General features: G+C 39.0%; 1 protein-coding gene across 5 annotated transcripts in view; it reads left to right on the top strand.

Annotated features, from left to right (window-relative positions):
* Positions 1–12516, top strand: part of SEC24C (SEC24 homolog C, COPII component) — a 101732-nt gene extending 89216 nt beyond the window's left edge. For all 5 annotated transcript variants that reach the window (XM_075758557.1, XM_075758555.1, XM_075758556.1 and 2 more), the window contains 14 exons: positions 736–851; positions 2130–2254; positions 2523–2714; positions 3705–3798; positions 4964–5080; positions 5511–5681; positions 6056–6152; positions 6439–6584; positions 7064–7202; positions 8013–8131; positions 8463–8642; positions 9300–9491; positions 9900–9989; positions 10428–12516. In XM_075758557.1, the coding sequence (XP_075614672.1) occupies positions 736–851; positions 2130–2254; positions 2523–2714; positions 3705–3798; positions 4964–5080; positions 5511–5681; positions 6056–6152; positions 6439–6584; positions 7064–7202; positions 8013–8131; positions 8463–8642; positions 9300–9491; positions 9900–9989; positions 10428–10568 (1919 nt within the window). In that variant the 3' untranslated portion in view covers positions 10569–12516. The remainder of the gene's footprint in view (positions 1–735; positions 852–2129; positions 2255–2522; positions 2715–3704; positions 3799–4963; positions 5081–5510; positions 5682–6055; positions 6153–6438; positions 6585–7063; positions 7203–8012; positions 8132–8462; positions 8643–9299; positions 9492–9899; positions 9990–10427) is intronic.
* The last annotated feature ends 74 nt before the right edge of the window (positions 12517–12590 follow it).

The raw sequence follows: 12590 nt of genomic DNA on the forward strand, positions 1-12590 counted from the left end.
ATAGATTTTGTCACCCTAGCAGTTCTGCAGGAGGGACTCTGTCATGGTAGTTCTTGGGGCACAAGGGAAATGCTTTTTTTGTTTCTGCAGCTGACTCTTATAGGCGAAAACTTAATTCCCATTTTACCTTCTGTTACCTGGTACAGCACAAAAGTACTTGGCACTGGGCATGTGGTTACACATTCGGTTCCCCCTTTGTAATGTTTTACAATCCATGGTAAGAAGTGCCCTGTCCTGACAAAAGGATTAGGGCAGTCTCTGCACCTGAGTGTGCCTAGAAGGCTTTATGTTTGTGCAGCATGGGAAGGGAACGAAAAAATTAACTCATATTGCAGGATAAGGAGCTCAATCTTTTAGTAAGCCTGAATTGAGTCCTTAATGTTGTAGCCTGTAATTTGCCTCAATCTCTATTGTAAGTCATTTGTTACTACTCGTACAAGATTGTTACATTTTTCCTTTGGACTAAATCACTCAGAAGAATCCTGAGGGCACATTGTAGTGACATTTCTGATATGAAATGTAAAATGAGAATGTAAAGGAGATTCAGGAGAAGTGCAATAATGTCTTTAATGATGCTCTTAAATTGCGTGAATATTTTTAGTAATACTTGTATGCTAGCACAGTGTGCCAGCTAGCTTTCCTGGAGTTTTGAGACAGCTGTTGTCATGTTAGCTCTCTAGTCAGAGTGTTTATCATGGGTGTGTCACTGAACCAAATGTGTTTTCTCTTCCCCAGTGCCACCTCACTACTTCCAGCATTTGGATCATACTGGAAAACGAGTAGACTTCTATGACCGACCTGAGTTATCACTGGGGTCTTACGAGTTTCTAGCAACAGTTGACTATTGCAAGGTACAGTAGTATGTATTTATTACTGTATTTTGGTTTGCTTTTAAAAAGCCTATTTTCCTAAAAGTAAGAATGACATGAATTGTCTGGGGCTGCTTTCTAACTGGCAGAGGTAGTTAACAGTATTAATCCACCCCCCTTCGTTGTGTAAGAGAATGTGCTTGTCTGCTTACTTCCCAAAGTAGAGGAAGTCTTGATCACACATGACATAATACAATTTTGTTATAGCTGCCGCTGTGATTCTCTTCTGGAGCTCTATAAGCTCTATAACCTTACCAACTCTGCAGGAGGGACTCTTGCAATAGTTCTTGGGGCAGAAGAAGAATGTAGGAGAGATTCAAGAAAAGTACAATAGTAACTATGCAATGTGCCACCTGTGCCTAAAACAAACTTTATCTATTGAGCTTAAATTTCAAACACAGCCATATTGGTTAAAAACGCAAGAGTAGTGTAGAAATATATATTGTTGGAGCTGGTTAATTTTTAAATTCAAGATTTAAATAATAAACAACTTCTAAGGAATAAGGAAAATATGTGCAAGAAGTTTATTAAAGCAACTTTTATCTCTGTTGAAATAAATGCTGGGAAAATAGATGCCTAAATGTTGCAACTTTATACTGGTTACTTTCTGATTCCTCAGCTTTACTTCGAGTTAAGGGAAAAACCAATTATCTTGCTTCTAACAGCATAAGAAGCATTTTTAATTTGAATGAGATACAATCTTCTGAGCTTTTTTTTTTTGTAAAAGTTCTGTTTTGCTTTTGTTCTATGTGCTTCTTCCAGTGTGACCCATAGACTACAGAAAGCTATTGACTGAAACAAGTTTTTTCTTTCCCAAAGCAAACCTGATATTTAAGTAGAAGGGAAAGGTTGCAGTCCTCAGAGGAAAATCTTTTGGTTTATGTTGATGAAATTGCCTAGGACAAGTCTAGTCAGATTCCAAAGTCTTAAGAATTGGCAGGAAACCTCCCTGTCTCCTTTCCCTATCTGGCCTAGTGATGTAAATAGATGATTTAGTTGTGACTAGCCTGTTCTTCACTGAGCAATGGCAAAATCAGTCTAGGGCATGTCATACCAGTCCATTTCAAGCACAGTGTGCTTAGATGTCTGTTAGTTGGGCAGAGATGGGAGAATGATCTGAGGAAACAATTACCGCTCATTAGTAGAAAAGTACGTGAAAGCTATTAGGGTTTTGATCAGCATTCATTTGTCCGTGTTACAGAGCTGTTATGTGGGCTGCATTATATGGCCATAATGTAACTTCTTCCCTCTCTTCCACAGAATAACAAGTTTCCCAGTCCACCTGCTTTCATTTTCATGATTGATGTGTCTTACAATGCTGTGAAGAGTGGCTTAGTGAGGCTAATATGTGAAGAATTAAAGTCGCTCATAGATTTCCTGCCCAGGTAGGTATATTGTGTACCACTGCAGCCAGTCAAAATGGGGGAAACTGATACTTTTTTCCCTTTTAAAAAAAGCTAGAAATTAAAACATTATTTGATAATCCTATCAAACTTTTCTTGAGAGAAAGGCCAAGCAGAACATCTTCCTGGGTACCTTTCTAGATGAAAATAATTTTTTTCCTTTCATTTTTCCCTTATCCCTTATTATGTTGGGTTCTGTGTAATGATTTCACTGCCTATTTAGGTGCGAAGGCAAGTATGTCTTTTACAGGGAAGGCAACATGGAAGAATCAGCCATTCGAGTAGGCTTTGTCACCTACAACAAAGTGTTACACTTCTATAATGTGAAGAGCTCACTGGCCCAGCCACAAATGATGGTTGTCTCAGATGTGGCAGATATGTTTGTGCCACTCCTTGATGGTTTTCTGGTGAATGTGAATGAGTCCAGGACAGTTATTGCCAGGTAATAGAAATTGATTTACAATGTGTGTAGTAAACTACTTGTTTGTTATATTCAAGTGTTGCATGCTTATTTGTCATGTTATTCACCTAGAAGTCACTCCATGTATTTTAACTTCCTATACTCTTTGAAATTAAGCTGACAAAGTAGGATGGGAAAATTGATGGGGTAGGGGTGTATTTGACTCGTAGTCCAGCTTGGCAGGGGTTATGTATAAGGGGATGTAGCACAGAAGGGCGTTTCTGTGAAAAAAAACCAAAGAAACCCACAACTAGAATGATGCAGAGTAAAAGTTATAAGAATACTGAATCACTGTCTTTACAGTTATTTAGGCAGTTGCCTTAAACTGAGACAACAGTGGTGTCTAATTTTGGTTCTGTGGAGAAAATTGAGTGAGTGGGATAGAGAAGATAAAATCTCAAGTAAAGAAAGAGAAATTAGCAAATTTTGGCAAACTATTTAACATGATACTTAACTGTAATTAAACTATAGTGTGTAGCTAACAATGTTTTGGGAACTGGATCTGGCACTGCATGTTTTTAAAGAAACTTTCTCACCTATTTTGTAGTGCATTAACAAGCATAAATACAAAACTGTAGTTTTAAACCTATTAATCTTTGAATAGTACACAGGATGCTTGGCAAACAGAGGCCAAGTGTCACTAGTCTTTTCCTAAGAGTTTACTTAGCAATAAATATTGGAATATATTAAAAGAGCAGGAAAACAGTAGAGCTATTGGAGTAGGCATCAGTTGAGGCTATACAGCAAGCACTGAGGATATGGATGAGAGAAAGCAATGAAGAATGACGAAGTATCATTTTTTTTCACAGATAAATGATGAGATGTCAAATACTGTAAAAATTATGCAAATTTACAGACACATTAGGGACTTCTGTTTAAACCACCTTGGTCTCATAGGTCATCAACTGCAACTGTGTGGCTTTTCCAATTAAATAGAATCTTGAATTCCTCATTTTTCTTGTTCTTTGCTAGTTTGCTGGATCAGATTCCAGAAATGTTTGCAGACACAAGAGAAACAGAAACTGTTTTTGCACCTGTGATTCAAGCAGGGCTGGAGGCGCTGAAGGTTGGTAAATGCATTGTCACGGCAAATTGTTTTCAGTCTGAGTACTCTGAAGTTCGTATTCTGCTAACACGCACTAAGATGACTGTTCTAAAGCTTTTTGTAAGTCTCCTTGTAGTAGATGTGCTACATGTAGGGAGTACTTCGCTCGTTCTTCAAGTGCATGTACCTCTGGTTCTATGTAGCTATCCATCTGTAATACCCAATTTTTTTTAATAATTTTTGCTCAAAGTACAAAACATGTGGCTTAAACCCAGCCAGGTAACTCAGATTTGATTTGAACAGTTGATAGAACCTACCAAAAAAAAAAAAAAAGACCCTCCAATGTTAAAACCAAGTGCTGCAGTCTGTCATGTCTCATTGAGTTCTGTAACATGGTGTCTTTCTGATCCTGTGCCTAAAGCTCCAGTACAATCTTAAATAGGAGGAGAGAATGCAATCTGTTGAAGTGTATGTGCTAACCAAGTAAACCTTTCCTAAAGTTCTTCCATTCCAGTACTTCTTCCAGATAATTACATGTATGATCTAATTCTGACTTGTATATACTGATCGAATTGATTGCCTGTATGATTCTATCCAAAACTGTTCATATAGCTCTATTTGTCTGTCATGTAAGGCCCTAGAAATCTCTTTAAAATCAGTTTCCCCGACAATTGTTCAATCCAGAAATCATATAAATTACTAATTGTTTACATACTGTATGTGTCAGAGAAAAAATAACCTACTAAACATTGGCTAGTGTTGATATAGGTTATTGATTTAAAATTAATGATTCGTTGAAGCTCAGATTACAGAATCCTTTGCCATTTCTGTGACTCTCTTCCACATTTCAGTTGCTGCAAATCAGAGAAGAAAGCCATCTTTTCTTTAACACATTTGAGCAAAACCTTTTGTAGCTGAGTCCTGGTTACTGCTTTGTGTCTCCTTTTGTCCCCGCCATGGAACCAGCAGGGTCCAGTAGAACTGAAACTGCCTTTTTTTTTTGTAACTGACCAGTAAGCTGTATTCCCTGTGTTGGATACCACTGAAGTAATCGCTGAGCCTGTGTGTCTGATACAGTGCCTTCCTGATGTGAAGAAGTAATGAGGATGCTTGTTCTTGAATCAGTTCAACTTACAGTTTTTGTAAATGTTTCTAACCTGTACTTTTGCACTTGGCTTTCCTGCAGGCAGCTGAGTGTGCTGGCAAGCTCTTCATTTTCCACACTTCTCTGCCTATCGCAGAGGCTCCAGGGAAGTTAAAGAACAGGGATGATAAGAAACTGATCAACACAGATAAGGAGAAGGTAATAATGACTTGCATGATGCATAACTCTGAAGCAACATTAAAAAAATTACAAGGGTAGCACGTAATGTAACCATCCCAGCTAATGTCTTTTAACACTGGACTTTTATCTTCTGCTCTGAGCTGTGTACGCTTGACATCATAAGGACAGCTCTGGTATGAGACCAAGAAAAGATACATCTAGATTCTTATAAAATACCATAGCTGGACTAAAGTAAATGTGCTGAACTTACAATTAAAGCAAGGTGTGTAGTAATTTTTGCAATATTCAACAGTTCTTCACAGGCAGGGTCAGGAAGAATTTATATGATCCTAATCTCCCTGAAGAGAGACTTAATGTGTAAAAGTGTATTGACTGGGATTATAAACTGGATCTCACTTTTCTTTTCTTACCACAAACTTCCAATCTCATCTTTGACTTCCTTTTTTAGACTTTGTTTCAACCACAGACAAGCTTTTACAACAACTTAGCCAAGGACTGTGTGGCCCAGGGCTGCTGTGTGGATCTGTTCCTATTTCCAAACCAGTATTTGGATGTGGCGACACTAGGTGTAGTAACTTACCAGACGGGAGGCTCCATTTATAAGTATGCATATTTCCAGGTAAGAGTGACGTTGACTCAGACTGGTATTTGATCTAAGAATTGTTTAGTTAAGAGTTCTCTTTCATAGTGTGAACCGTAGTGAACAAGTACTTCTTTGGAAATAAATTGCTACCTAAATTTCAAGATTTTCACCAAAATTATTTTGTTAGCTTTATGTCTTCACACAAAATATCTCTATTAAAAACAACACGAAAAGTTATGCTGTTCATCTTTTAGCACAGTATTTTATTAGCAGGGCACTGAGCCCTATGTGATGGCTAATTTTTAGAGTAAGACTGCAGGAGATAGAATCTGTTTTTAAATTACTTTACAGTTTATGGAACAGCTCTGATTTATGGGAGTGTGAAACTTGAATTATTGCTTGTGTTCTAGCTGGAGACAGACCAGGATAGGTTCCTGAATGACTTGAGAAGAGATGTCCAGAAAGAAGTGGGATTTGATGCTGTAATGAGAGTGCGCACAAGCACAGGTGGGTATTGGCATGAATGAGTCTTAATAAATTGACCACTTCAAGGATGTCATATGGGAAGTAACAGATTTTTTCCCCAATTTAAAACATCTTGAGACTAGTCTGTACAAAAAACCTCTGCTAAAGCTTTGGAATTCTAAGACTTTTGTTCAGACTGAGCAAAGATCCCTGCTGAAATCTGTCAAGATAACTTAGTGGCACTGATGACAGGATTTTCAGGGCTCCAGAGGTTGTCTGTCTTATTCTGTTGAACATTGCGATTCATGTTGGGTTTTTTCTTTTTTAGGTATTCGAGCAACTGACTTTTTTGGAGCTTTCTATATGAGCAACACAACTGACGTAGAGATGGCAGGTTTGGACTGTGATAAAACAATCACAGTGGAATTCAAGCATGATGACAAACTGAGTGAAGACAGTGGTGCGCTCCTTCAGGTGAGGGGGTAGGCTTTCTAGGAGAAAGTGATTTGATAATTAAGAATTGTCAAAAAACTGTGTCAAGGGGGAACCAAATCTCAGTTGGGGAGAGTGCCAATTGCAGAAAAAGATGAGGTCATTCTGAACTGAATTATTAGACACTCCTTCAAGGAACTGTTCAATTCTTTCTTTCTGCCCCTTACTATGCCCTTGACCTTTCAGCATACTTGTTCTCAGGGTGACCTGGACTGCTTCAAACTACAATCTGTTTTCCAAGACAGTTCCCTTAATACAAACTGCTAACATTGCTGCTTGTTATCTTTCATTGACCCTGATTCTTAGCATATGCTTTAGCTTATTGTGCAAGTTTTTTACATAATTATCTTATTTGTTTAGGCATCTGAGTCCTAGTTTTTAATGAAATATATTCAAACCCTGCCTTTCTTATTGTAGCAGGACCTCATTTTTCTATATCCTGGCATTTTTGTCTCCTACAGTGTGCTCTGTTGTATACAAGTTGTGCAGGACAGCGAAGACTCCGCATTCACAACCTGTCCTTAAACTGTTGCACGCAGCTTGCTGACCTCTATCGAAACTGTGAGACAGACACGCTTATCAACTACTTGGCTAAACATGGTACGGGTAAATATGGTAACAAGAATTCCAACCTTTAGCTACTGTTAATATGCCTGTTGTCATCCAATGACACCTGTTTATTCTATTTGCATCAAATGTCAGGTGGCAATCCTGATACTTCAGTAATTTCTGGGAAAGAGCATAAAGCTGTGATTATTGCTTAGGACGAGAGGTACAGGTAGAGGGTGTAGGCTTATCCTTCATACAAATTCTTCTCTAAATTTTTTTGAGAGGTTTGTATTGAGAGCTGTCTGGATTCATCCTTTTATTTATTTTTGGACTGGTTTAGTCTGTTCTTTAACTGTTTCAGAATTTAGCTCCGGGAGTAGGAAGTGGTCGCCTTTGCTCATAGATCTGGGTTAAATATCATAGTTTTATTCATTGTACTCTATTTACCATTTCTAGTTTGCAGTAAAAGCCTATAAATCCAGCAGATATTTAGGCTTGTGTCTGTTTATCACCATTAAAATGTAAAACCCAGTCCATTTTCAGTCCATTAAAGAAAGACGGCCAGGCTATAAGAAGAGGTTTTATAGTGCCCCATGCTTTCAAGTATGACTAAGTGTATTTTAAAGTACATGGGAGAGAGACAGTTGAAGAATACTTAATACAGTGAAGTAAATGAGCTTTTTCAGATCTTCAGTAGAAACGTATCATCTCTTTCCCACAAGTTTGAAGGTGAGGGGGGAAAAAAGACTTTCATAAACAAACAATAGTTGTTTAGATTTACTTTGTGGAAGTAGTGTTGGGTTTTGTTACTGTTCATGAGCAATCACTTGATAGCCATCCATTTCTTTCCTCTTTGTGCAGCATATCGTGGAGTTCTGGGTAGTCCAGTAAAGACTGTACGAGATGCACTGATCAACCAGTGTGCCCAGATCCTAGCTTGCTATCGAAAGAACTGTGCTAGTCCCTCTTCTGCTGGCCAGGTAACCTCCAATGCTTTCACTTGAATCACAGGCTTGAGGATTAAAAGGCGATGAGAGCTTCTTCCTACTTAACTTACTCAGAAAAAGTCAATTGCTGTGCTCAGCAGAAATTTGCAAAGAGGAGACTTGGGGAAGCAGTGAGACTGCAAGTAAAACTGTAGTTGAGAATGAGTTTTATGTTACTTTAGCAAGTCCATGATATAATTAGACTATCAGTATTCACTCCTCACAGCTGTACCATGCTTTGTTGGTTCATGCAACCCTTGTTTTGTCAAACATAAGCTTATTCAGTAAGACAGCTGACCAACTTCTGTCTGCTTGTGACTTGTAGCTGATCCTCCCTGAATGCATGAAGCTGCTTCCTGTGTACTTGAATTGTGTGTTGAAGAGTGACGTCCTTCAGCCTGGTCCAGAGGTCACAACGGATGATCGTGCCTACATTCGTCAGTTAGTCACATCCATGGATGTGGCAGAAACAAATGTTTTCTTTTATCCCAGGCTTTTGCCCCTGGTAAGTAATTCAGGATATTCTTGCCACTTGAGACTTGCTGTTGTCTTGACTCATCATAAGGACTGGCATTTATATTTTAGCAAGGGAAAGTGATTTGAGAAAGATTTGGGATCAGCCATCTGTTGGGATACTTCACTTAATTCCACATGGTGATAGATGCATTGCTGTATCTTGTGAATTTGCTGGGCGATTTTTTTTTTCCTGAGCTGTGAGCATGTGACTAGTGCCAAAGACAACACTTTTGATGCTTTCATGATCTTTCAAAAGTCCCAAAGCTTCTTGTAACTTTAGGTAGCAATTTTCATCATTGCAGGACAAGTCCGCATACTATTCCAACTTTTCAGTACCATAGTTGCTGGAATAATACTAACAACTAATTACATTCCTGCTCCAGGAGGTAATATTGGAACTACGGAGTAATTTCACTGCAGCCTTATGTTCTCTTTTGCTGACCAAGAGTCTCTGATCTGCTTCTGTGTCACGTTCAGTTAGAAAACTGAGCTAAGGAAGATGATACTTAAGTCACAGCTGTTGCAGTCTTATGAGTCCTAGAAATGAGAAAACCATTGGGGTCTCAGTGGCAGAAATTTTCAGGACTTCATAAGATGTTCTTGTTTTATAACCTTTATTTATTTTTTTTATTTCACTCTAAAACAGACCAGAGCAGATGTTGACAGTGACTCCTTGCCAGCAGCAATCCGGAACTCAGAGGAACGTCTCTCCAAGAGTGACATATACCTGTTGGAGAACGGGTTGAACATCTTTGTGTGGGTGGGAGTCAACGTGCAGCAAAGCCTGATCCAGAACCTCTTTGGAGTGTCATCCTTCAGTCAGATTAGCAATGCCTTGGTGAGCTGGATGGCAGTGTGGGAGCTAGTGTCTGTGATAGTCACCCAAAACTTAAAACAATGAGAAAAGAGTGTTAAATTTTTCATGTTAGGAACAAGAGAAGCACAGGTATGTGAAACTATAGTAGAAATGTCCCTAGTCTGGGCATGTCAGGCATGCTTTTGCTAAGCTTTGTTTGACAAGCCGCATCTCCACTGATGGTCAGTCGATACGTAAATTGAATGAATGTTTGACCTTTAATTCTGCTATCACATTATATTCTCTTTTAACTAGTTGAGGTCAAAGAGATTGAATGTTAGTGGGGGTAGACATATCTCTACACTTATGTAATAGGACAAAACTGCTGAGTTTTGTTTAATATTGCTTTACTTTGTGTGACTAATGGGGATTGGATATCTTTCATTCTAGAGTACCCTGCCTGTCTTGGAAAATTCCTTTTCAAAGAAAGTACGATCTATTGTTGACATGCTTCAAGTGCAGAGATCCCGCAACATGAAGGTAAAAATGTTGTCCCCCATCTGTGGCTTTAAATCCTTTTCCCTTTTAGCAGAGCGGTGATGCCTAGTAATGCTGCAGTGCTGAACTTTATTCGTCCTGATCTCATAAATGTGATTCAAGTTTTAAAGGATCTGAAAAAATTTTTTTACTGGTTTTGGAATTCTGTGCTTACCATAGGTCTAAACCTAAACTTTTTTCAGAGCTATATAATATACTACTGCACAAACCACGTACATGGTATTTTCCTTCTGTTTAGAAAGGATTGAGGCTTACTCCAGCTTAGTTACAGAAGTCAAAGCACATAAGCCATATATGCTGTGGTTCTGGTTATCTGTCTTTGGATTTTTGAGCTATTTAGCTTTTTGCTCTTGTTTTCCCAAGAACATTAATTCTGCTAACTACTCACTGTTGGTTTTGTTCTTGTTTTGTTTTTTGTAGTTAATAATTGTGAAGCAAGAAGATAAGCTGGAAATGCTGTTCAAACATTTCCTAGTGGAGGACAAGAGCCTGAGTGGGGGGGCTTCATATGTGGACTTCCTGTGTCACATGCACAAGGAGATTCGGCAGCTACTGAGCTAGAGGAGGGAGTGGTGCTGGAACTCAGCAGTGACATTTCAGTCTCCACTAATGACCTGATCAGAAGGCCCAGCGCCCTCAAAAAGGACAACATAGAAATCTGTACAATTCCATAATTTTTAATACACATTGCATAAGCAGAAATCCTTTCAACTTCTCCCAGTCCCGTATGAGAGATGAAAAATTTTCCTGGTGAGGGCTAAAAAATAAAAAAAAAAAAAGGCCTTTGATACCAGGTCTTTTACTTGTATCTAAACTGTTTCCTGTGCTTGGCAGGAGTTCACCCCCCTACCCCATGCTCGCTAATCCTGTCGTAATGAATGTAGGTTTTTTTTCAGTTCACTGTACATGATTCAACATTGGGTGAAAAAGCGATAACTCTTCAAAACTTCTGGTAGTTGCTGTGTGTTTGTATGGGCGCGTGTGCATGCTCCAAGTGTGAAGAGGATGCGCAGGTCGGAAGACAAGAGGCAGGTCAGGTGATGGGAGCTGGAGCAGCCAAACATTTTGTGTCTCCCTCTCTTAAGAGGGAAACATGACATTGCAGAGCAGATATGTATCATGTGGCTGTCTGAACCAGAAATCCATGAAAAAAAAAGTAAATGGTAAGCCAGGAGGCAGCAGGGTAAATTTCTTTCCACAATCTCCCCTGTACTATACGTTGCTGTGCAGATCTGTAACGGAGTAATAGTTCAGTGAGCAACAATCAATGGCTTCCGAACAGTGTAGGGGTAGAGACAGTGCTTCGTTGCGTGTGTGGTGACTCCTTTCCTTCTCTTTGCACAGCTCTGTAATGTCCTACTCAATCCATGTTCCATGGCCTCTCCTGCAGAGCTTACTCGTCTATCCAGATGGCGGTGGGAACAAAAGCCTCTTAACCTTAAGCGGAAAATACTTTTAGCAAGGTGATGTGGGGCTATGTAGGAACTGGATGATAAGGAAGGGGCCATTTTCAAACATATTGTTGTGAATTATAGCAAGCAAGCAGGAATTTGAGTTATATTGATGCAAATTTGAGACTGCTTTGTACCCTGGAATATAAGGAAGGGGGTACAAAACCTAAGGTTTAGACTGTACTGTATTGCAAGTACCTGATTTCGGTTATTGGAAGCATCTGGGCCATAGTGAAGAGTTTCATTACTGGATGTTTATACCCTCCTCCATTCTACCTACTGATCAGCTTGCACAAACCTTTTTATAAGCCTGTTTGTTAAACTAAAATACCTCAGACAGATTAATCCATCCACTTTGGCCGATCTGCTCCATTCTGCAAGGGTGGGTGAGAGGACTCCTGTGAAGAGGGAGTGAGTGTAAATCAAATTCCAAATTCTAAGGGCTTCATTTATCCAGTTTCGAAAGGGGGCTTGTATATTTTAGCTTGAACACCTAACAAGTGTTCTTACAATACCCAGGAGTCTAAGTTACCAGTAGCACTAAAATCGCGAGGAAGAATGTGGGTCGATTAGAGAACATACTGTCTGGGCTTGATATTTCAGAGGAAAGTCCTTGTTAAGATCAGAAAAATATCTGGCTGTGGTTTTAGTTCTGTATCCTGTAGCATGTATATAAATCCATTTTTCTTCTAATGCTGCTAGTTTGTCTTCCCTCCCATCACTACACAGAAAGGGGAATATGAAAATTGTAATGGAGAAACTCTTTCAAGATGTAGTTGACAGAGCCTTCAGCGTTTTTGTATGAATGTGGCCGACTTTTTACTCCACATACTGCCTCCAACCAAAAAATCTAGAGGATTTTTAACCAGAGGGGAAAAACAACTTCCTGGGAATATAAGACACAGCAACCACAGACTTCCACAAATACTAATTTCTAGTATTAATATTGGGGGTGTGGGGGGTGGAAATGAAATCATAAATGAACCTTTCATTTTCTTCACTTGTTTTTTCCAATGCATCTTTTAATTTGTAAAGAAATAAAAATATATTAAGATGTATTTTATGTCATTGTTAGTAAATAAACACTGCTTATTTTTCCAAACCCTGTATTTTGCGGGAGGGAGGAAATGGG

This window comes from Balearica regulorum, chromosome 7 (genome assembly GCF_011004875.1).
Source record: "Balearica regulorum gibbericeps isolate bBalReg1 chromosome 7, bBalReg1.pri, whole genome shotgun sequence".
Taxonomy (NCBI): domain Eukaryota; kingdom Metazoa; phylum Chordata; class Aves; order Gruiformes; family Gruidae; genus Balearica; species Balearica regulorum.